Genomic DNA, 26,223 nt, shown 5'->3' with positions numbered 1-26,223 from the left:
GCTTTAGTTTTGTGGGCTGGGACCTGCAGAATGTCATCATTCTGGATGCGGTGGAGGAGGACAGCCGGTCTCAGATCATGCTCAAGAAGGTCCAGTCCCCGGTGGTGCTGCTCTACTGCTCCAAGGACGAGGCGGTCTACGTCCTGGAGGAGGCTCGCTCCCTGGGCCTCACCGGGTTCGGATACATCTGGATTGTGCCGTCGCTCACCACCGGGAACCCAGATTTGACGCCCGAGGCGTTTCCGCCGGGGATGATCTCGGTGTCGTACGACGACTGGGACTACCCGTTGGAGGCGCGAGTCCGGGACGGTCTGGGGATCATAACGTCGGCGGCGGCGGCCATGCTGGACGAGTACGGCGACATCCCCGAAGCCAAGACGTCCTGCTACGGCCAGATGGAGAAGACGTCCAAGCTGCCCCCCAGTGCGCTACATAAGTAAGTTGAGTAGAGTTTTGGTATTCATATCTATGATTATCAGAAATACAGTGAGCTATGTGTCTTCTTTAGAGGGGGGAGAATAATAGAAACAGCACAATTATAAAAGTTTTTATAAGGTTTTGTGTATTTTTATGACATAAAGAGAGTGTCTGTGCTACTGCACATGAAATGTTTGTGTGCGTGGATGTTTGTTTGAATGCATGGCTTCCTGCCACAGTCTATTCTTACCCCTAGTGATTAGAGACTTCCACCAAGTCTGCTTTAAGGATACAGATTGAAGAAAGATGCAATTACTGGATAAAAACAACACATGGGATTGAGAGTTAGAGCTAAGGGGAAGTGTAGGAGTCAGAGAGAGAGAGAGAGAGAGAGAGAGAGAGAGAGAGCGAGAAAGGGGAATGAAAGAGGTGAATGGGAGTTGAGGAGGGTGTTTGTGATTTAGGCAGCGAAGAAAGACGGAAGGGAAGAAATTGAGACCAGGGTAACAGCGGGGAGCCGCTACAAATGAGTGCTCTCCAAAATTGAAGCGCTCCTTGATGAGCCCTTCTGTTCCTCTTCTCATCTAGTCCTCCACTTTCTCATTCACTCTCTCCTGCTCTCCTTTCTCATCGTGCGCTCGCTCCCCGGCAGCCGGTGGGAGATGCTGCAGGTCTTTGCCAGCTCTGTCTGGCTTTCCATCTGGCAGGAGGACGGAGAGACGCACGCAGACTTGTGTTCACATGTTCCCAATGTTATTGTTTTTTTTTTTATATATTCTATTTAAAAAGAAAATGAAGTGTGAAATGAATAATCTTAAGTCTAAATGGCGATATTGAATTCCAAAATGTATTTCCAAAAAAAACAACAATTGGAAAAGCTGCCTGTGCAGTTTGTGCAACAACGAGATGCTTTTAATGAGAAAATGATTGAGAAGAAGAACACATTTAGCTACACTCAGAAGCATAAGACTGGCTAAGAATCAATAGAATTGGAATTGATCACGTCAATCAGTTTGCTTTTGTCTAACATGAAGGCTTGAAATATGGCTAAAATAGCTGATATTAATTATATTAAACCACAACATCCTCTAAAATGTCCTGTATGAATCAGTGTTGAAAGATATGTTTTATGAAACGCTGTTTCTGATGCCTAGTCATTAGTTTTTCATCTCAAAAGTGTGCACGATATTCACTTCAAAGTTCAACGACAGTTTCTCAGAAAAGGGACTCGGAGCTCAGAGAGGCCTGAATCATTTTCATGTCATTGGCCAATAACTCAACCAGGAACTCTTTTTGTCTTTCACGGCTAATGTTACATCACAGGTTGCTTATTTGTCCATTTTGTATCCGGCCAAATTCAGATCAGCATTTTGGATCAATTGTCATTTTGGGGTCTGCAGAAACCAAACCAAGTGGATTGTGCAGCATGGGTAGTTAAAGGGGGGCTGGGAGATTAGAGCACATTTTAAAAAGCTATAAATTCCAGTCGTCATTGAGGTCACAGAGGAGTCATGGCGTTGATGAGCCACCGCTCATACATTATGGTCATTTTGTGCAAAGGGGCCGTCAAGTTAATATCAAATGAAATACCGACTCTGCACTAATGCAGCTCCCCTTTTGTCAGGAAACACGTACACTGAAGAGAATTACCGAACATCCGGAGCCAGCTGACTTTGTTCCCAGCATGCTCTGCTGCCTCAGGTTGTTACCCAGGTGATGAGTGGCCACAGATGGCTCTGTTGTGGGTGAGAGCGCTCAGCCAATAGGGCTTCAGGGCCAGGACACGAGGAACATGATTGGTCAAGGCTAGGTCGGGGCGACGGGCCAGTGTGGGTTGTTAGACCGTCAACGGCTGTCAGGGGATATAGGAGGACATAGCCAGCGCACACACACACACACACACACACACACACACACACACACACACAGAGGCGGGCAGATGGGCTGTATGTAGAAACGTACAGCACAAGTGTGAGTATTTGCGGTGGGTCACAGTATTATATCCTTGTCATTAGTTCTTCAGGCCTCGTCGTAAGCAAGATGTGAATCACAGCAGTATCTTATGAGCATTTAGTACAAAACAACTCGGACTAAACTGTGATTTGTGACAATTTAATTTACAATGGATACTGCCTCTGTCCTTATTAATGAGCCACAACATGTCACGATAAAACAAAACCCGTTTTGAAAAGGAACAAAATGAATAGATGGTGCTGGAAATCACAGGAAAGTCTGTAGTTCTGGGGGAGTTTCACCTCACTCGCTTCACCTCCGACAGCTGTTATGATAAATCCACTGTGACACATCCAAGATGAATATGTTTTGCAGAGTAAAGGGAAAAATAAAATAATAATAAAAACAGGAGACAAATGACCAACTAAGAGCACTGGCCAGCGCAGCAATCAAACAGAGTGACAACCTGTGCTTCATTTAAAATATGCCGTGTGTGTGTGTGTGTGTGTGTGTGCGTGCGTGTTTGTGCATGCTCGTGTGTGTGCATGTCAGAAACAAGAGAAATATTCCCACCCCTAAGAGAATGTTCTGTCATGGCAGATTTACAGCGCACCGTTCACCTTGCTGTGGTGAACAGTGTGCCTTAAAAGACTTTAGCACTTATTTATCAGTGTGTGTGTGTGTGTGTGTGTGTGTGTGTGTGTGTGTGTGTGTGTAAAAGGCGTGGTGGTAGTAGAGTTCTGACAGGTAATTTCAGTCTCTAGCTGTGATAAATGAGGGTCAGAGCTCAGGAAACACACATGCACGCACATACACATCACACACACATCCTGAGTCCTGGGGCAGCCGTCCTGAGAGCCGTGCAGATGTTTGTGCTAACGCACACACTGCAACAGAGCATTGCAGAGGAGCATGTTAAAACTAAACACTCAAATTCCTCATGCACAAGTTGTGTGTGTGTGTGTGTGTATTGTACAAAACAGCTTTGTGCATTCGTCATTTTCACTGAGTCAGAGACATAAACTATGAATAATGTTTTTTTTACAGAATGGAAACAATGATTCAACTCGATGCCAGTCACACCACGGCTCATGAATATTACATGACTGCATGATCACTGGCTAACTTGATATATGTGTTTTTTTTGTTTTTAATATTTGTATTATTCCACATTTTTGTCAGCAATTCTCCTGCAACTCGTGACAAAATGTGATCTCACAGAGAGTAGTGTGTTTGAGTGGATGGGGAATATTCTTCAGCTATTGAAGGGTGTTCACGTGAAATGGACGGCTGCGTGTAAAGTATTCTCCATTTACTGTTGTAATCGTCACCTGTGTGTGTTGGAACCCAATAACCCGGTTAGCAAACATGCAAAAAATGATTTGGAATCAAATAAGAAACAGGTTAGCTGCTCAAAAGCTGATATTTGGAGACACAGTGATATCATTCCAAATAAAGACGGATAGCGAGAGGAAGATAAAGACAGAGTTGGATAGACATAGTTGCTAATACATGCTGTAACACTGTGAGTAAGAATATCTACAAATCATGAAAATCATTTTAAGTTATTTTACCCCCAAATCCGTCTTGTCAGATTAAGTGTTGCCCTGAGGTTACCAGTCTGTGAGGGACTGATCCCTTTTTAATCTAATACATCTTTGTAGGCCCACATGAGCTGGAGATGTGTGTCTGTGTCTGTGTGTGTGTGTGTGTGTGTCTGTGTGTGTGTGTGTGTACGCAAGAGCTCTCATTTTAATATTGTTGACATGAAACGGTGATTGCGAAGAAAAAGCAGATGCTTTCAGTTTTGAATCTAAAACAATGAGCTAATTGCAGTTCAAGATCCCGATGCTTAGCCTGAAGTGTCACTGAGGCGGTGGTGGGTGTGCATTCTGTACCACACTGCAGGAGCAGCGCTGTCCAACGGGTTGAGCTCACTCAACTAATGCTGATTACCGCCATGACTGCCTGGCTGTTTGTAACATCATTTAGTGCAGTGCCAGAGCTGACTATACCTGATCAGAAGGGGCCAGAAACTCAACTGTATACTTACATGTGTACTTCTACTTCGAACAGAACAGTTATACGTTGCAGATTCAGTATTAATAGTTTTACTTACGGAGTAAAGTTTTGAGCGCTGTTAATAAAAGCTGTTAATATGTCACTATATTACATTTTGGTATGTTTTCATGCGGAAGATAATCCTTCCCAACATGGGGTCAGTTCATCTGTTTATTTTGGTCCAATCGTTTTCGGAGACACGAGAGTCGCTACGGGGCCTTGAAACCATCCCGACTGTCGCTTACGCGTTATAGTTAGATATAGTAACTCTTCTTTCAAAGGCAGAAATAGTAAAAAGGGAGTCGAAGTTTGACAAAATATAGTCCTTTAATAAGATTTGAAATGGCTCCTAAGCTAGGCTAATTAGCTTTTAGCTACTGCCTCATGTGGATGAACATATTTATGGAAACATTCTGTAAGTTAGCTTCAGCTAAAGCTAGCTGTCACTGCGCTAAAGCTAGCTGTGACTGCCCTGCACGTAGCCTTTATCTAAGCCGGCTGCCTTACTGGCTTTTTGGGACAGAACAGTTGTCTGCATCGTGTTCATTACCCGGGGTGTAGCATAATGATTGACAGCTAGTGTGTTACATCTCAGAGATAAATGAACCACCAAGTTGCTTTTGGTTTGACTGCACAGCGAGCGCAGAGAGAAAGGGAGATCGCAGAGTAGAAGATGTCGAGGGGGTGTAGTCAGTCGCAGCTGCAAATCCCATCGCACAAGAAGTTTATTAATGTTTCATCAGAGGTAAGGTATCCAAGGAAGGTGCTCCAGTGTTGTGCAGGGATTCCTCAACTAAAACTTTGATTTGCATGTTGGAGGAAGGAAGCCCCGTGATATTCAAACTCAGCTACAGTATGAAGAATCCCCAAGCCGATACACACACACACACACACACACACACACAAACCTCTATTTTGTGCAACAAAAGGAATCCTGCTGAAGTTGCTGTGTGGACATGTGTTGCATTTTGCGGGGCGACTGCAAGCTTAGAAAAGAGAAAAATGTAATTGTTGGCATTAATCTTGTGCTGCCCGGACTCACACTGAAAAATAACGTAATGTACACCGGGGACAACAGGAGGGGCAGAGACTCTGCTAAGACAGCATCTATTTCGCCGTGTACAGTCATCTTTCAGGCCACACTTAACACATGCCACCTGAGGCATGAGTGGGTTTTCAAGTGACATCATTGGCTCATCTTAAAAGGCCTAAATCAGCACTGGTAGCAGTTTTTTTCTCAGTGTGTGTGCATGAGTGCTGACCGTATACATCATTGCTTTGTCTGGTCCGTGTCTTTACAAAGGATAAATGTCTCTATCTTTAACACACACAAACACACACACACACAGTATTATACGGTTCATCTTAACATCTTTGTGGAGACTCTTTCTCCCTGCAGTAAAGCCGCTTAAGGAACCAGAAAAGATTGATTCATTGACTACGTTTACAAGCACACTACTCCACTATTATACTCCTGTAAACAGCATTTTCCGTTCAGAGACATTTGGAATGGGGCGTATTCCGATTAAGACATGTGGGATGTATCCATATTATTTGGGTTTTAGAAGTATTTTTTGGACATGCCTCTCATTTGCATTCTTTTGGACAGTTTGCAACAACACGACCAGACCAAGCCTCTTGCCTTCACACGGCCAGCTCTGTGCGTTGTACACATGGATGTTTGGTGGTTATACAACCAACCAATTAGGCATGAACTTTGCAGAGATTCATGCCTAAAAGACAGGAACACCTGCTTTTAGACATTATGACAAACTCGCACCCGCAAAGCCTCGTCACCGGCTCAGGGGGAATATTGTCTTTTTTTCTAATAGGGGCAGAAGACGGAACATTTTTGTGCACGCAAACATACTCATGGTTTATTATTATTAACATTATAAATCTTCATGTGTGAGCTCTTATTTGCCTGCTATAGTGGCAAATGAGACTTTCCAAATCGTTTTACTCCAAAAGACAAGGAGAAGGGAGGAAAAAATAACACAGAGGATATTTTTATCCTAACTCTGCCGAGGCTTAGTGCTCTTCCTCTTCCTCTCCCATCACACATCTCTCTCCCTCAATCTCTCTAATCTTTATTACCTCAATTTCTTTCTTTTTTTGGGGTGCTCCTTCTCTGCTGTCTCCCCACCTCTGCACCGTCCTCTCGCCCCCCCCCCCCCCCCTCTAATGAATAGAGAGATTACTGATATACTGGAGGCTGGAAAGTGAGAGGAATTGGATCGCTTTACTATGATCTCAGTGCTACAGGGGGGGAGGAAACGTTAGGGGGAGAATTGTTGAGGTGGGCAAAGTAATTGTCTGTGGTTCTCTGTGGAAGTGCGAGGAGGTTCATTCAGGGTTGTTTAGGGTCATATTCCACTCCAGCCTGTACAAGCAACGTCGTATCAGGTCCACCTGTTTGATGGGCGTCAGCCCAAACCTATACTTGCAGACACACACACACACACACACACACACACACACACACAACCTGCCCATCCTGGTATTTGTGTTGTATAATATAAGGATCCTTCACTTTGATTTTCACAGAAACAGCTAGTGGAGCCATATATTTCCAGCTGTCGTGATAATAATCATAATTTTCTCAGTGGTGCCAATTTTCCATTGGCTAGTTTGAAAAAGCAGAGGGCTCCATTGAATTGAATCTCGGACCCTTTTTTTAGGCGCACTAGACGTGTTTTTATGAAAAACTCACTGCTTTTAGGATCCTAAATCACAAAGAATGGTTGTTGTCGTTTGGCTGGGACATTTTCCACAGGAAATGATAAATCCGGTTGTCTGGACATCCTCACTTACTCCCCACCAGCTTCACAGCAAATCATTTTGTTTACTCATTCACCTTACATGATGTGCAACTCACATAGTCACATCATTCTAACACCCAGCACATGTTTGGACATCATTACCTCAGAGTTACATCGGATCCTTCAGTGATGCTGTAAAGAACTGTTTTTCATTTGCTGGTTTGTGGCAAAAGAAATGGGAGCATGACGGAGAGTAAAAATAATCAAATGTGCAACAAAGGAGAGCAAAATGTACATTATACGGACGGAAAGAAGAGCAAAAACTCCCACTGTGCGTGTGTTTAAGTGGTGTGTGTGTTTGTTTGTCTGCATCACTTGCAGATAGATGTTGGCAAAGCGCAGAATGGGCTTTTGTCTAAAAGAGTAGCCCGGGCGCTGATATTGATTCCAGCACCTCTTCCTCTGCTGTAGTCGCACCTAATTGGGTTCAGCGCTGCATCCCGCGGCCAATCAAATGTCTTAATACTACTCACCTGGTTGCTTGCAGGCCAATCAGATTATTTTAATCACAAAACCCACTGAATCCCCTTATCGCTGGCTGATTTCATCTGAGCATTGAGTGGCTGTGTGTGTGTGTGTGTGTGTGTGTGTGTTTCCAGCAGCAATTTAAAGGGACACAAGGGTATTGCAAAATCTCACCACACACTAAACCACTTTCCATGTCTATAATGCATTATAAACATTCTTATCTGCTCATAGCGATGCATCACTATAGTTAAGAACACTCATAAATATACATAATTATAGTGTATTATAGTTCTCATAGTTGTAATACATTATAATCTTTTAATAAAGCATTATAATGTGATTATAGGTTACTCTAAATGGTCATTGTTTCAGTAAACTAAAATAGTTTTTCATAATGTCTGATGTATTATTCTTGCATATAGATTAAATGATGTTTTACCACTTACACTAAATTATAATCACTTTATAATGCATGATAACTATTTATTATGCAGTCAAAGGATTAACATGCATTTCGTCTGAGAATCATACTACACTATGATGTCAGCGATTATGAAGTTATGCTTTATAATTTAAGTTATGAATCATGAAGTATATTATGGTCATTATAATAAAATGCTGTACAATGTTATGATTAATGTTATAAAGCATACAAGTTTAATTATACAGTGATTATAACACATTAATATGTTGATAATGCGTTATAAACCTGAAAGTGTTGCCAAAAATTCCTTTTTATCTGTTATATCTGTCACCATCTTCGTGAGACCAGATATATAGAGTGAAAGGGATACATGAGCATTAAATGTCTCCAAATCTAAAAGCACAACTTGTGCCCCATCAATATAAAGCACCACCTTCATACACGGCGGCGTGTGCGTGCACTATGGGGGTGCACGCCATGAAACGCCTCACCTGCAGCGCTCCACTGTGGGTCCATGTTCCATTTAGAAGTTTCCCCCCCGTCGCCCGGCCCGCAGAACGGAGGAGAAGAGGAAGAAAGGAGGAGCCGTCGCTCCCTCGACGTACACGACCGCTGACAGAAGGAGCGAGGGAGACAGAGTGGGGAAGGACAGCCATGATTAATGTGGAGCCTATGTGAACCCAAGAATATCTCCCCACTGCCCTCCATCTTAGCTAATGTGACCTGCCATATGGGTCACTCATTACTGTGTGTGTGTGTGAGTTAGTATGGACACACTATGACTATAGGTTCTGTTTCTTTTTCTGGTTGGAGCTTTTTTTATTCCTCAGCATTACGCTTTGACTCTCAATACAAAAGGGCCCGTGTGCTTATTTTTAGATTAGTAATACTGGTAAGACTGTAAATTGACTTTTTCTCATGCTAATGTAATTCAATTTCCCTTTTTCCTCTGTTTCTCCTCGCCTCCATTCATTTCTTCTCATTCTCTGATTTCTCGGCCTCCCGCCCCCCCTTTTCTTTGTCCTTATCTCTGCTACTTCTTCACCCTCTGCCCCGCTCCTCTTCCTCCTCCTCCTCCTCCTCCTCCTCTTACTCTCAGGTACATGATGAATGTGACATGGGATGGCAGAGACTTGTCATTCACAGAAGACGGCTACCAGGAATACCCAAAGCTGGTGGTCATAGTTCTCAACAAAGAGAGAGAGTGGGAGAAGGTAGGATCTTTAAGTGTGTATGTTGGTTTGTGTGTGTGTGCAGATATGTGCACGTATTCCTGTGAGTTCCTCCGGGCCCAACACAGAGCACACCGAGGTCACGTCTGGCAGTATAATTGTGGGAATTTGGCGGTTTATTCTATGGTTACGGACATATTGTTGAATTTGCTTTGAACATGTTGAGAAATAATGTATCATGTTAACTTACTCCCCTCGTCATTGTCCAGCTGTTAGACTGATTTATGTATTTTGATACATATTTCATATGTATTATTTATAATATATACTATATTATATTGTACTATATTATTTCATATATTGTTGATGTGTTTATTATATTATATTTCTATATTAATACAGACAAACACCTATTATCATTACTTAATCACGTAATAGATTATTCTGGTGTGCGCAGTTTACATACTGTTCCTTGCTGATTTGCTGATTAGCTGATTAGCTGATTAGCTGCTACTAATCACACGATGTCACTCTTGTGTTGCCTTATAATTTTAACTTTAATAGTTTTGTTATAATTTCCATATTTACTTCTATTCTTCTTTTTATTTTTTAATCTATTCTATTTTTTTGTGTTAATATGCTTCTAATGAACTATTTTGTTTTTACTTTCTGTTCTTATTTATCAGGTTTATCTTTTTGTTAAATTAATACAAACAGGATTTTCCTTTTTAAGTCCCTGAAAACATCGCAGGGAGTTTGGTTGGTGGCTCGTCAAAGAATTCTTTGGACTCCATGTCTCTGAAATCCTGTTCACGGCTCTGCTGCTCCTGTTTGTGTTCATGCTGCTTTTGTTTGTTTGTTGCTTTTTCACGATCGATGCTATCTATGTTATCTATAGAGATTATATTATGTTATACTGTAATGCATAACTATTATTATATATTATCCTGCAATTCATTCCTCATATATCTTGCTGCATGTGGGGCAATAACAACATATATCAGCTGATAATATCGGCCTGCTTAATGTATCGGTCGAGCTGTATTACAAATATCTTTCCTTTTAGTTTTTCTCAATTACTGACTGACACGTTTTTACCGCTAACGTTGCAGACCGAAATAAAAAACCGCAGTGAACTGCAAAAACAAAAGCAGCAATAAGAGCTGAACACCAGGGTTGAAATGCTCCCTCTGTCTGATCGAACAACACTTAGTTGATCAATGAGCTCATTTAACAACAAGCCCATGGATTTCTTTTCTTAATGTGAGGAAAGTTCTATAAAGAAAATGGCTGAGTTTTCTCGCCGTTGTAATGGACTTTAAATGGCAGCCATGTGTCTTCATACCCACATCCGACCGCCTTAGAGGCTTGAATTCAGAAGGGGTGAGGCTGAGGGTAAACGTTTGAGAGAAGGATGTAAAAAGAGAAAGGTGTGTGGTTATGTATGTCTTTCATTCTTGTCCCGTCTCCTGCCATCACCTCCGTGTTTTTGTCTCCTTCTTCTTTCACAACATCTTGTATCTTCCCTCACACCTCTCGTCGACCTCTTTCCCTCAATTCCCCACCTTCAACCCTCTCCCACTTCCTTTTTACTTCTCTTTTCTGCTTCCATGTCCTTCCTTCATCCCTTCCCTCCTTCCCCGGACCAGATAATCTGTGCTCTCTGTCCGTTTTTAGCTGTGATTGCTGTTGTGGTCTCTGATAGCACCTCAAACCACAGTTAATCAAAACCCGAGAGCTCCGTTATTGGGGTGGCGAGGGTTCACTGCTCTTGCATGTGCATGTGTGTGTCTGTGTGTGTGTCTGTGTTTATTCTTTCACACTGGTTATTGACAGAAACACTTTTCGAGAGACTTGTGCGTCGACCAATCCGGTTTTTATTCAGGTCACATCTGTGTGTGTGTGTGTGTGTGTGCGTCTATGCGTTACAGTACTCGGTTTAGTTTGCCGCAATCCGCACAGTCTCCACCCAATCTTTGAGACTAGCTTTTTCATATTTCATACTGACACACACACACACACACACACACACACACACACACACACACACACACACACACACACACACACAAAAGACCCTTTGTTGGTGTGCTGAGGGGAGGTAGAGTGTGTTGTTGTAAACAGAGAGCCTGTGAAATTGATCAGTACTACTTGACAGTGGTGCAGAGAAAGACTGAAAGCAAGAGAGACACGGAAACCCAAAGTGGAAACATAATTGGGAGCCTGTCTCTCTCTCTCTCTCTCTGTCTCTCTCTCTCTCTCTCTCTCTCTCTCTCTCTCCATCCCTCCCTCTCTCTGGTGCAGCCGTCCCACCCATGCGCCAGAAATCAACGGCACACACACACACACAGAGAGAGAGAGAGAGAGAGAGAGAGAGAGAGAGAGAGAGAGAGAGAGAGAGAGAGAGAGAGAGAGAGAGAGAGAGAGACTTCCATGATGATCAAGAGATACAAATTCAGTAACTGCACTAAAATATGGATATGCACTAAAAATATAAAATGTGTCCCCTCGAGGCACAGGAGGAAGAGGAGACAGGGAGAGGAGAGAAATATGGAGAGATACCGAGACGAGCGAGCGATAGAGACAGATGAGCCGAGATAGCGAGAGCAAATGAGCATGAGAGAAAAAGAGACACAAAGAGAGAGAGAGAGAGGAAGGGCGAGGTGGAGCTAAGCCAACAGCATGTGTATGTTACTACAGGTGTGTCGCACTCAGGTTTTCAAAGCATCCACACCTGCTGTTCTCTGCAACACATGCAACACACAGTTGGTATATTTTGGAATTTTTAGGATGCTTTTAGAGTTGCCACACCTGTATAGTATTTCTGCTGTTGTTTTTTCTAAGGGTTATGTAATCGCCAGTGAACTACTGTTTCATTCTAAAGAGGCGCAGACCGCAGCAAATCATGCGGGGTATGTTTGACTGGATCAGAAGGCTGGATCCAGTGTGGCGTTATGGGGGCTTAATACAGAATTAGGCTTTTATCTGGGAAAAAACGTGGCGTAACAACCGAACAGATGTAGCAGCAAGAAGGAATGACGACTCAGCCCTGCTGGGAGGTGCATGTTTAAGCACTCGCCATGAATGTGTCGACACAAAGATGGTGCATATGTTTGTATTTATTAAAAGTTTAAAGGAGATTGCTTTATACAAAGGATAAAAAGCTATACACACGTACATGATTGACCTTATTAAGATGTAGATTTAACTTTATATGTTGTGTTAAATATAATGGCTCCATCACCAATGAAGCTTGTTAAAAACACTTAGCGGTGCTTTTTTGCTAATTGCTACAATAAGCATGTTCAATCAAAGTATTGGGCAAAAAGAAGTCAAACCGATGATGGTGCTATAGAGGGAAAGGGTGAAGGGGCCACCAAAGTCCTTTAGAGTTTCTCCTCGGGGGACACGAATGTATGTAAGGGCCAGATTTCATTCCAATCCATCCAGTAGTTGACCAGGCATTTCTCCCAAAACTACAGATTTGAACTTCATGGTGGTGATAAAGGGAAAGTCAGAGGATCCCCAAAGTCGTTTGGATTTATTGTCTGGAAACCATAAAGGTCTGCACAGAATTTGGTGCCAATCTATTTATGAGAAATTAAGAAACTAACCCAAGTCATTAGGATTCATTCGCTGGGAACCGTGAATATATGTAAAACATTTCCTATTAATCCATCCAATAGATATTTTAGTCTTGACCATCCGATCACTTCTTTTATTTTCTACCAAAAAGCTTTCCTTATGAATATAGAACGCATCCGAAATGATGGAAAATCAGAAGTATTAATTGACGTTAAAAAACAACACACCACGTCAGGGTTGGTGCAGCTTTGAGGAAATACACGGTTGAAGAATCAATGACATTGCAGATTCAGAGCTACAGTATAAGACTGAAGAGGAGAAGTGTATTTACCGATCAGAACCAGGATGTTATGCTTTATTCCTGCTGAGTACATGGAGTGTGTAGATTGCTTCAGGAGCTGCTGCAGTGTTAGCAGCCAGTTCACAAAATAATTATTACAGACAGCATGGGATTCATGCTTGGAGAATCACAATACGGAGAGCACACACACACAGAAAAATCCCAAGTGCATCCGCACGCATGCACGCACACATGCACGCACACACACACACACACACACCCTTCCAAATAAACACACATTCGATCTAGGCGTCGCTGTTCTCTGAATCTTTATAAAAGCTTCCACTTTAGGGAGAGATGTCTAAATCCATGGATGTGTTTTTTTCTCACTCTCCACTCTGTTATCACACACATGCACACACACACACATGCACACACACACACACACACACACACACACACACACACGTAAACAGAGCAAGCGTAGGAGAGGGAGAGCAGAATCCATTTTCCCGACATAATTTTGTCTGACAGGAGTGACAGATACTGTTTTATGACTGAATGGGTTTCTCCACGCTATTAGGAACTCATTCTCCCATAATGCAACTTGCCCGAGCTATAACTCTCCCGGTGAGACTGGCACAGAGAAGGTGCTCACTTGTAAAAGCGCTGACCCTTGTTTTTCTTTATTCTTATATCATTCTCTCTCACTCTTTCTGTATGGTTCTGGTTGATTGCAGCCCTAGAGTGTGTGTGTGTGTGTGTGTGTGTGTGTGTGTGGTTCACACACAGAAAGAGAAAAAGAGACAACAGTGTGAATATAGAGCAAGACATGCAGGTACAAAGAGTAAGGCCTTTTGAAAATAGAGTTAAAAAAACAGAGAACATTAAAAAGGAGGGCAGCTTTGAGGAGACAAAGGAAAAAAATAAAGAGTATAAATAAAACAAGGAATTTCCCCCAAAAGAAATCACCCAGGAAAGATGATGAGAAACACAGCTCTTCTGGGGCAGAGTGTCATCTCATCGCCTCTGAATTTGCTAAGGGTGATGGCGCGATAGGATTGTCTCCATGGGATGTTATAATGTGCTAATCCCACAGGCCCCATCATCTTAACCTCCCACTGGCCTCGCTGTCACATTACACACACACACACACACACACACGCACACACACACATACATTCACTCCTTTCTATGTCATGTCTGTGTGTGTGAGTGTGTAATATCTGCTATTTCATGCAGGGAGATTCAGCATTCTGCTGCCTGGCCGGTCGATAAAGAGAATCCTCTCTGGGCATTAATTTATAACCCCTCTTTCTTTAATTAGATAGAAGGAGAGACAGAGAAGAAGTGAAGAGGAGAGCAGGAGGACAGGATATCAGAAGAGCTGCTGGAGTCAGCGTATTCTTCTTCTCCTCCTTTTCTGTTCCCCTCTTTTTTTTTCAACCATCTTCTGAGTGGAACTTTTATCTCTCCGTCGAGTTTATTGATTCATCCAACCAAATTAGGCCAATCCTTAAAAGCTTATATTAGTGATTGACTGGGTCAATCAGACTTGAGTTGGATGTCTGTTTTCAGGTTTATCGTGAATACTGATACTTTAATGTGCAACAAGTTGTAACACAGATCATTTTACAGTCAGAATGTGCACTTTGCATCATATTAAATCATTAAAGGGAGCATATCATAGTCATGTTAAGGTTCATACTTGCATTTTGCTTTTCCACTAGAACATGTTTACATGCTTCAATGTTAAAAAACGCATCATTTTTTCTCATACTGTCGATCTGAATATCACTCCATTCACCCTCCGAGGTAAACGCTCCGTTTTAGCGCCTGTCCCTTTAAGGCCCCCTTCCCGAAAAATCCCATTCTGCCCTGATTGGCTTGCAAGAAAAATATGGTGAGGGTGGGGGGGTGTATTCTAATGAGCCAAATCTGACTGGCTTGTTGGGTCACATGTTTTCAGATCCAAAAACTAACTGGGTTGGTACTCCAGATACCCAAATGTATGGGCACAAGCACTGTTTTTTCATGATATGCCCCCTTTAAATATAAAATGAAATGAAAGAAAAATGAAGCTAACGGGTGTTTTTTTCCAGTTCCAACCAGAAGAGTTTGGCATAATGATACATATTTAAACACCCGAGGAGTATGTACATCAGCAAAGCACACTCTGCTGGTAACGGCTGCTTTAGGGTCTTACTGAGACCAGAAAATGACTCCAAACTGCGTGTACCATCGTTTCGAGCCCACACTCTTTTCTGTTTTTTTTCCTCTCTGACTCATCTTAGTTTATTTTTTTCATTCCAGAATCCCTTCATTTTTGTGACACAAGTCCTATCTCACTGATTATGTCCATATTCCCCCTCACTTTTACATTACTAATCCCATTTCCTACTATACCTCCCCACCCCTTTAATACACACACACACACACACACACACACACACACACACATACGTGTGCGTAGCTACAGGCACGCACTCACTCACTTGTGAAATGCAAAACAGCCGGGGTAAGACAGATAGACAAGTGTGGCCGTTCCCTGGAGAGTGAAGGTGACACACAAGAAACCGCATACATGCCACCTCAGCATACCGTCCTGCCCCACACACACACACACACACACACACACACACACACACACCTAGAGATGTAGCTGACAGCAGAGTGAGCTGTTGACAGCGGTGCCGACTAAGAGTGGAGAAAAGACTCTAATCCCTGTCAGAGGATAGAAAACCACTCAAAGCGAAACAATTAAAATGCTAATTTCACTTCCTCCTCTCTGCTCGCCTGTTAATGACTTAGCCAGGCATGCAGGCTGAGCAACAACGTGTGTGTGTGTGTGTGTGTAAAACCACTGTCCGATATGACTGCAGGGTGAAAGGGGTGACCGATTAGCGCAGCTATATTACTATATTTTGTGTATTATGTGTGACTGTGACTGTTTTTTTAAATATATAATATTTTCATCTTCAGTATCTTTAACCCATCTCCATTTGTTACTGCCTTACACATCCACCCATTCGCATCCTTGTGCGCCTAAATGAGTGTGTGATGCACAAAAAGCGTCGGCTGTAAAGTCCTCAGCGGTGAAGCTGTGTGAGCCGAGGAGACGGAGACAGAGAGCTCTCTGGAAAAAGAAAGAAGGACTTTTGTAACGGAGGGGAAAGAGTGAGAGCGAGGTTTTGCCATTCTCTGGCTCCTGTAACATTAATAATTGAGAGCCGAGCAAAGCCTCGCTTCCCCCTTGCCTCCCCTGTCACATACAAACATGCATAAAGACCGTACACACACACACACACACACACACACACACACACACACACACACACATACACAAGTGTAGATGGGCAAAGAGCATTCATAGGGGAATGTGTGACATCACCGCTCTGAAAACTTTCTGAATAATTGAGTCGCAGCGCTATCACACTTCCAATCTCCCTCTCTCTCTTTCTCATATATATTTGCATTCATAGCTCATACTGTATGTCCCCCCTGTGTGCATGTTGTCATGCATCACTACACACCGTGCACCCACTGTCGTACCGGTAGTCACATGTATTATGGTCTGTGAACATGTGTGGTGATTTGAATGTTTTTGTGCCAAAAGAAAAGAAAAGAAAAGCAGCATATGTAACATTAAGGAAATGTTAACGTGTGTCTACATTTGTAATCCTCTCCACTTCCTGTCTGCTTTGAGTTATTGGGCAACAGATTACAGCAGTTAGGAAACTACCAGGTAATGAAAGGTAACACACTGCATTTCTCCTGCCATGTTATGATCACTGACCGGTGGACGTCATTTTCCCACCACTTCCACTTCCTGTCTGCTTGTAACCATTAGACCTGAGGGCAACAGGCTTGCCGAGTAGTTAGAAAGATGTGTGAGCTCATGGGTCTAAACCCAACAAGTGCTGATTCCCAATCTGCTCACTAATTATTAAGTATTGGACGAGCTCCACACCCTCTGTAAAATCCCTAAAATGTAAGTTGAGCCAATCTAGTTTTTAAGTGTTTTAACCATCTTGTTGAGCTTAACTCATTTATCATCTCGTCTGTGTTATCCACCTCTCCTTCCCTCCAGATGGGGAAACTGGACAACCGCAGCCTGACACTGAAGTACCCGGTGTGGCCGCGGTTCAACTCCATCGGTGACGCCGAGATGGACGACAACCACCTGTCCATCGTCACGTTGGAGGAGAAACCTTTCGTCATTGTGGAGGACGTCGAGAGGCTCACCGGGACCTGCATGAGGAACTCCGTGCCCTGCAGGAAGCATATCAAAGAGTAAGTCTGCCGTCCATCGATCTCGCTTGCACCGTTGCTCTCGTTGCAGATTGCTCGAGCTTTCCAGGTCCGATGGTTTGGCGACTGGTTTGATTGTTTCTTTGAGAATCCTCGCTGACCTGATTATGTGCACAGAGTGAATATTACAGTATTCAGGAGTGAAAACAGCCACAATGATGATGATTCAACACTTTTGAAATGATAACCTATATATCATTATCTGTCATCATTAACCAGAGCTAAACACATTCAACAGATATCCATTTAAAATGCCCAACAAGTATGAGAAAATATTTTCACAAATGCAACGTGAAGAAAGAAGTAAATTACTGTTTCTTTTCGATAGGCATGAAAATTCATGAATATTAATATACAGTGGTATTAAGGCTTCAACACTATAACAGTTAATGAACACAAATAGACTGTCGTCTCCATTTGATGCAGGCTGCAAACCCACTGACTGACTGGCAAACGTTTGTTTGTGTGAAGAATGTGACCGAGCGCGACAGAAATTAAAGTTCCCTTTTTATTCGGGTGTATCTGGGAATCAGAAGGTGGCAAAGATGACATCATCCGTGTTCCTTTTCCTTCAGCACAGTTGCTGTGTGGCTCGGCGTCGCTCTCCCTCTCTTTGCTTCTCTCACGAGCGCGGGGGGGGGGGGAGAGGTGCAGTGTGCGATCTGTGCTGCAGCTTCTTTCCTCCCCCCCTGAAAATGGAGGCGACATGCTGAAGTCAGCGATTTACTTCTTTCCAGACCAATTTTCTTTCTAATGCCCAAACTACTGCTGGCCCCTCGCTGTATTATGCTGCTGAAGTCTACGCACACAGTGAGAGAGTGGCTTAGGGCGTGTGTGTGTGTGTGTGTGTGTGTGAGTGTCACTGAGTGGCTTGAATGCTGCTGAATCAAAGCATGTAATTGGTTTGTAGATAATTTAATATTATTTCTCTCTACTGGAACACACACACACGTACTTACAGTGTACTAGACACTTTGTGTCAGTCTCACCACTGCATACATGCATGCATACAAAGTTACTGACTGTAACTACTATTCAAACACACACACGCACACACACACACACACACACAAACAGAGCTGATTAAGCGGTAATAGGGTCCCAGGGAAGAGGCCAACAGAGATTTTCATCTAGAATGACTGTGAAGTAGGGCGGAGGATAAAGCATCTCCAAGGAAGAACACAAACAGACACACACACACACACACACACAAGTTTATATAGACTTTCTGTTGCCACATGTCCACTCACTCACAGGCCAATGCATCCAGGCTCGTTCCTCCCTCCCATAGCGCAATTCCCTACTCAAGCATCCGTGGTGTCCATTTGGAGAAAGAGGGTTAGATGGAGGGAAGGAGGGAAAGGAGGGAGAGGCAGAGTGAGAGAAGTCGTGGCGGGGTCGGATCGGGGGATGGAGGACTATCCATGCATGCAGAACCACAAATTCACTCATCCAGGCTTGGCCTAAGAACAAGCCATACTCGCACTGAACACACATAACCCGAACCGCCCTCCCTGGAGTCCCCTCGGGCCCTGTAGCGTTTCTATATCAAGGCAACTTCACAAACAGCCTCCGTGACATCACATGCTCTCACTGTACTATGGCCGGCCTAAATGGGTACGCTGTGTTCATGGATGCAGCTATTACCGTTCTGGCCTATATACTCGCTCTGTCACTGCCCCCACCAGCTGAACCTGCCAGAAACTTGACTCAGTTGTCCTTGTTTCTATTATTACTATTATCACAGATCACATTCCCCGCATGAGTCCCCCCCCCCCCCCCCCCCCACCCAACTCCGCCCGTCCCACTTTATCCACATAGTTACATTACAGTGACATGATTTAACACATAGTAACACATTTCTTTCCTGATTTACTGCGTTCACTGAGGGTGAACTTTCCCAATGCAACTTACAAATGAAGGAAGTTCTCCTTTTTCCATGTAGAAAACCTGGGATTTAATGCTTTTAATGTCACACATAGGCCGTGCATATCGGGCCACAATCCTCCATCTCTTTTGACTCTCCCATTCTTCTTCTCTGCAAGTCTCTTTGTCCGTTCACCCACTCTACTGTGTCTTACTGGATGTGTTCCATCGCTGTCACCGTCGCCTCTGTGTGGTGAATCTGAAGCCATGGGCCACCTTTAATCGGATAAATAGATCTTGCGTTACAGAAGGAGTGTCAAACGTTCTTTTCAAAAGTCTTCATTTCAGCTTGATAAGGAATCAAAACCAATATAGCGTCTCTGGCAGTGGATTCGCCGGCTTTTGTTAACACATGGTATGTTTGAAGGGGGCTTAGATGTAAATTAGCTTCTTAATTTCATTTTAGCTCGAACAGCTGCTGTAGATAATATCTAGTCATAGCTGCAGAAAATCAGCCTCGGAGATTGCGCACCATTTCACAAAAAGTCATCCACAACTGCTGACAGATCAGCGCCTGGCTTTTCTCAAATGAACATTTTCTCTCTTGTGTGAAACTGTTCGACCATAACCAGTGGATTCCTCTCCAGTCTGAAGACGGGGGAAGGATTCCACTCGGGGTGACATTTTTGTTTTGACAGGTCGATGGCGACAAGTGAGGGTAGCACAGGAGTTTGCACTTGGGGGCAAGGAAAAGGCTAATGCTTTTCCTGCAGACTTCCTGCAAAGTGACAGAGTTTCAGCATCTGAAGGAAACTGCAGAGTCACGGACGGATGTGCAAGTTTGTGTCCAGGTTGTTGTTCAACTAAAGGACGAGGTTACCTTCTTCTAATTAGCACACATCTAAAAGTTAAATGAGAGTCCCAGGTGATGTGCACTCCTGTGTGTGTGTGTGTGTGTGCGTGAACAGTGTCTGAACTCTCCTGCTCTCAAATTCATCTACACAGATGGTACAAGGCTTGCAGATGCAGTGCCGTCACAAACCTCCTCCTCCAGAGAGACAGAGAGGTGGAAGGAGAGGGGGGGAGCATATTTTTTTTTTCAAGTCGTCTGATGTCGTCTGACCTGAACTTAAAGGTTAAAAAGTCCCAGGGCGATGTTTGTTCATCGGTGCATTCATATCAATTTAACAAGGGAATGGGAAGAAAAGCCAACCCCCTGTTGTTTTCTGTCATTCATGATTTATAGAGGTGGAAATAACACTTGGATTAAAAAAAGAATCATGCTGATATAACCTTCTATCTCCCGTTTCTCCTGTTTCCTGTCACAGATACTAACCTGCAGTTCATATTTGGGTGAAGCAGCTTGCCGTTCAAACTCAATGGCTAACGATGTGTGCATTTCTTTTGCGTTTGTGCTTCTTTTAGCAACACAACTGAGGCTGGTGGGACATACATCAAGAAGTGCTGCAAAGGCTTCTGCATCGATATTCTGAAAAAGATTGCCACGTATGTGAAGTTCACCTATGACCTGTACCTGGTGACCAATGGCAAGCATGGCAAGAAAATCAACAACGTCTGGAATGGGATGGTGGGAGAGGTAAGAGAAACCTGTGTGTGTGTGTGTGTGTGTGTGTTGTACACCCAATAAAGGTCAAATGGCCTCCAAATGTGTGGAAAACCAGACACAATAATAGAATCAGATGTAATTCAAATGGGAATAATCTGTGCCAATTTAATGTCAGTGTATTGCGGCGGTAGAAGTGCACGGTTATCTGTGTGTGCATTTTTTATGCTGCTGACTCTTTAATGTATTCATCACACAAAAAAACCAGCTCGTCTTCTTTTTACCCGCTGGTCTTAAAGTTGGCGCGATGAGAAAGTGGCCTGTAGCAGCATGTCATGAATGATGTATAAAGTTATTGATCAGTGTTCACTTTTAGTTTGTTGTACATCTGAAATGCGAGGCTGGGAGGAACATTAGAGCTATCTGTATGACAGGATAGTCCTGTTTCTTGCAGTATTTCCCCCCAAAAAAAGCTTTCGTTGTTGACTTTGCAAAACTTTCACAGGATGAAAGAAAAGACAAACTTTTTCAGCTATGAGACTTGGCACCAACTGTAAATGTTTCACGAAAGTAAAGAAATCTCATCTGCTTCTGTAGAAACCAGCGAATGCCACAATGATTAAACATTCCTTGTTCTTCTCTTTCTTCCTCCGTCTCCTACTTTTCCCCCTTTCACCCACTCTGCATCTTCTGTTTCCACCTTCTTTTCCTCTTTGTCTTCCTTTCCTCAAACTTATAATCTTACCTGACACTCTTTCCCTCCATATCCTTCTCCTCCTCCTTAACATCCATCTCATTCCACATCTCTGTCCTCACCTGTCTCTCTTCCTTCATCCCTCATCACTCACCCTCCTCATCCATCCGTCCATCCATCCATTCCTCCCTCCCTTTAACCCTGCGTCCCTCCCCTCTCCTCCGCCCTCCAAAGGTGGTCTATAAGAAAGCCGTCATGGCCGTCGGATCTCTGACGATCAATGAGGAGCGTTCTGAGGTCATCGATTTCTCCGTCCCGTTCGTGGAAACTGGGATCAGCGTCATGGTCTCCCGTAGCAATGGAACAGTCTCCCCGTCAGCCTTTCTCGGTAACTGTCACCGTATAACTCTTGCTTTGTTGTTGGACTCAGGAGAGAGGGAGAGTTTGATCCGTCTTGTTTGCTTTTTCGGTTCGTGTGAGTGTAGGATGGTATTTGTTTTGAGTGTGTGTGTGTGTGTGTGTTCCCTGAGATACAGAGCTGACAACACAATTCAGCTCTGTTACGCAGCTGTCAATACTTGCTCTTTCATCGCAGGGATTTAGCTCAAGTCCTGCTTTCTCCCACAATGACTCCCACTTACCTGAGAGGGAGTTCAGCGCAGGATTTTAACTTGAGTGATCGTGGATATCCCCGTAGCGGCTGCTCAGTCACATTCATTTGATGCGTAGTGCTTCTGCATCGACGTCCAAGTTCCTGCACACACAAAGGCACACGCACACACTAAAGTGCACACACCGACATGTGTGCAGCATACAGTTACTGCAGTGTAAATTGCAATTAGTGAGAATACCCCAAAATGGACGCTTGCCAGCGCACACATGCGCAAACACGGCGCGTGGCGCTGTGCCAGCAGTGCTCTCTCATACATTAGAGCGTGGTTTAATCTCTGTGGTAGTGTTGTGAGCTCAGAGGGAGGACAGGAGTGCTGACACCAGGGCTTCCTATACTGTGCGCCTCCTCACACTGTCAGATAGGAGGTGTATGTATGCAAGTGTGTGTGTGTGTTGGGGGGAGGGGGGGATGCAGGAGTCAGCTTGTTAGCCATGCAGTTCTTTCCTCAATGTCTGTTTGTGTCAAACATGGAAAGACAGAAAATGAGTGAGCTCGAATCAGAAAGTGATGTTAATTAAAGATTTAAAAATGTAAATCCAACGTGTGTTGATACTTCATATCTGCCTTCTTCTTTCTTTCCCCGTCTCTCAGAGCCGTTCAGTGCATCAGTGTGGGTGATGATGTTTGTGATGCTCCTACTGGTCACTGCAATGGCTGTCTTCATGTTTGAGTACATCAGTCCTCTTGGCTTTAACAGAAACCTGGCACAAGGAAGAGGTCAGTATGAATATGAACACACACACGCACATCAGACTATACAACGTGTACGTCCTCCTCTTCCTCTAAACAATCTGCCTCGCTCCCCCCTCCGTCCTCTCTTCCAGACCCCCATGGCCCGTCCTTCACCATGGGCAAGGCCGTCTGGCTGCTGTGGGGTCTGGTCTTCAACAACTCTGTGCCGGTGCAGAACCCAAAAGGGACGACCAGTAAGTTCATAGTGTCTGTGTGGGCCTTCTTCGCCGTCATCTTCCTGGCCTCCTACACTGCCAACCTGGCTGCCTTCATGATCCAGGAGGAGTTTGTCGACCAAGTCACCGGGCTCTCCGACAACAAGGTAAAGGACCGCAAACGGGAGAAGTAGTTTGTTGATTTGACTGGATGGTGGTTTGTTTGTCAGTTAGGAACAAACTTTTACACAAAGAATCTTACATGTTGGCAGAATATTTATCTTATCATAAGATGAACTTTTGCTCCTTAATGTATTCCACCTTTATGCAGTCCTCAAACTGAAACGTTTGCAGTGATGAATGTAACTCGTTATGTTGCATTATTATTCATGGGCGAACACTAAAATAAGACTCACTCTTGAGTTGGTCTGCTAGATGCATTTGCTGCAGCAGTAAGAAGTGTAAATGTGTTGAGATATCCGATGTGCGATAACATCAATATTCATATACATCGTGTTCAAGATTTGTGATGACGATATGACTAATAAACAAATATTGAAGTGTGCATGTTAGCTGTACATTCCCTCTGTCAGCCTGGTTGTTTAATATAAAACAGCAAAGTCACTATTTAAAGTCATTGATATCTCACTGGAAACAAATCTAAAATGTCAATAGAATAAATCATATTCCTGATATCAAAATACTTAGAAAGAATGAAGAACACCGACATGAGAACCGTTAGCTGTACCGCTGGCAGAGGGAGGAAGGGCTGCTTTGTTTGTTAACACGTTTAGACTACAAACAGGAAGCTTTTGTTTTAATCTGTGTAGCCGAATGTTACCTTGCACCTCTAATTTATAAAGGTAATCAATTAATAACACGGGGGCTCCGTCTGCACCGAGACGGCAACGACTTTATTATTACTGCAACCTTTGCAGCAACCCTTCACTCCATCACTGCTTCCCTTCCACCCTTCACGTACACTGGAACACTGCTCACTAAGATGCAACTCAACAAAATAGCTGCTATTCGTTTGTAACAATTCCCTATTAGCTTAGCTAGCTTAGCTTAAACAGCAGCGGTAGATGAGCGACTGCAGACTGAGATGAATCATCTCTCTGCTTGTTCGACAGGTTTACTGATACATGATTGACTTTATGCATGCGCAGGTTTCATTGCGCTCACTTACAGTAGCGAGCGTCTTTAACTCGAGATCTTCAATTGACCTGGTTCACTTCACCGTCTCCACCGGAGCCTCTCGGGCTTTTACGATGTGTATATTGCACATTTTCATATTCCTGTGATGATGAAAATACGATTTATTGGTCATCACTAATGTGTAGTATAAAGAATGAATGCTGCATCGTGTGCTTTTCTTATAGGAATTCAACTGCCCTCTATGTGTTATCATAATCTACATTTTTGGTTGCTTACAACACGTGGTTCCCCGACTAAACATAACCTTATGCCACATCTAGCATTAGTATTTACTTCAGCATGGATTTCTGTTAGTGAAATATTTAGATAAATAATCCAAATCTCTTCCATTAATTAGGCATTGCTTTGTTGTGCCACTCTGTGATGAAATATAAGAATATATAGATAACAAAGGGAAGATAATAAAAGTGGAAATGGTGGCCCTGCCGGGGGAGGAAGACAGGCTGAAAGATTAAAGTAAAAGGTCAAACCAAATGTAGAGAAATAGAACAGAAAGGCAAGACAAAAGGGTGGAGAGTTCCTGAGGAGAGAGAGAGAGAGAGAGAGAGAGAGAGAGAGAGAGAGAGAGAGATGTATGGGAGAGATGCTTCCAAGGAGAGAGCATTTGAGACTGATGTAGAGGGTTTTGACAACATACAGAAGGAGAGAGAGGGGGGAGAGGGGGGGGGGGGTAAGGGGTGCTGCAACTGGTAGGAGGGTGACTGAGAGATAGTGAGAGCCAAGAGGCCAATACACACAAGATGGTACAAGACAACAGGCGGACAGATATGGGCCAAGTTGACGGCTGAGGAACGGAGAAAGGAAGGGCGTGAGGGGAGGGGGAAGGGAAGGGGGGGGGGGGGGGGGGGCAAAAGAGATATGGGCAGACAGAGAGGGTCAGGGGAAGAAAGGAACCAGATAAAAAGGGTAAATGGCCATTCAGACAGATATGCTGAGCGAGGCTGGACACTGAGCCGTCATGTGACCAGCAGAACCATGAAGGAAGTCCGCCGACGAGATGTCTGTGAGTTATACATAAAGCTGCTTTAACCGATCTTTGACCACCAGGGGGCAGAAAAAAGCAAACAAAAGCAAAGAAACCTTGGAATACATCCACTTATCAAAGGTCTTCGGCTAACATGTTAGGAAACAGTGGCCTACTTAGACATCCAGCCGGCACAGAGCAGCATCCCGGTGGAGGTGTGTTTGTTATCACTTGAATGTGAGTCTAATACTTTCAGCGTGACCTAAGTCCCATTCCAAAAAGATCTTTGATTGGCACGGTTCGTCCTCCAATCATGGAAAGCATACATTCCACAGACACGTTTGTTGAAAGCAAACTCATATTTTTCACATGCACAGGAAGCAAAGTGGGTTTCAGCGTCCTGCTTGAGGACACTTCCCCATGTGGATTAGAGGAGCTTGAGGAAACCACCTTGCGATTAATGGCCGACCGGATCCACAAAGACTGAGCAACAGACACCTCATCACCCGTCATCACACACTTTTTCAGTAACATACAAAGTGGGCTTAATGCGGACCAAATGTTGGTCGACGCCGTTGCAAACTAGGATTCAGGAACACAACAATTTGAATAGATTGCATCAATGACTTACGAGTGGAAATACAACAGTTTTGTGTGCCACATGTGGAGATGCACAATAGAAACAAAATGTCAGTAAATATGTGGTTCTCCTAAAATGAAACACTCCATGCAGCATTGAGAGAAGAACACACTGTAGGTCACAGGGGGTTTAGCTGGGATTCCATCAGAACACAGAGCACATTCACCCTCCTCAGGCGCTGCGAAACGATAAGAGGTTTGATAACCTTTGTTTTACTTTGCCTT

General features: G+C 43.6%; 1 protein-coding gene across 2 annotated transcripts in view; it reads left to right on the top strand.

Moving 5' to 3' along the window:
• Window positions 1-26,223, top strand: part of grin2aa (glutamate receptor, ionotropic, N-methyl D-aspartate 2A, a) — a gene marked incomplete at both ends in the record, with an annotated part of 128,222 nt that overhangs the window by 85,077 nt on the left and 16,922 nt on the right. For both annotated transcript variants that reach the window (XM_079178321.1, XM_079178320.1), the window contains 7 exons: window positions 8-436; window positions 9,245-9,359; window positions 17,273-17,475; window positions 20,785-20,956; window positions 21,852-22,005; window positions 22,882-23,007; window positions 23,115-23,344. In XM_079178321.1, coding sequence (XP_079034447.1) covers window positions 8-436; window positions 9,245-9,359; window positions 17,273-17,475; window positions 20,785-20,956; window positions 21,852-22,005; window positions 22,882-23,007; window positions 23,115-23,344 — 1,429 coding nt within the window. The remainder of the gene's footprint in view (window positions 1-7; window positions 437-9,244; window positions 9,360-17,272; window positions 17,476-20,784; window positions 20,957-21,851; window positions 22,006-22,881; window positions 23,008-23,114; window positions 23,345-26,223) is intronic.

This window comes from Pholis gunnellus, assembly GCF_910591455.1.
Source record: "Pholis gunnellus genome assembly, chromosome: 17".
NCBI lineage: Eukaryota > Metazoa > Chordata > Actinopteri > Perciformes > Pholidae > Pholis > Pholis gunnellus.
This window is presented reverse-complemented; position numbering and strand designations above follow the sequence as displayed.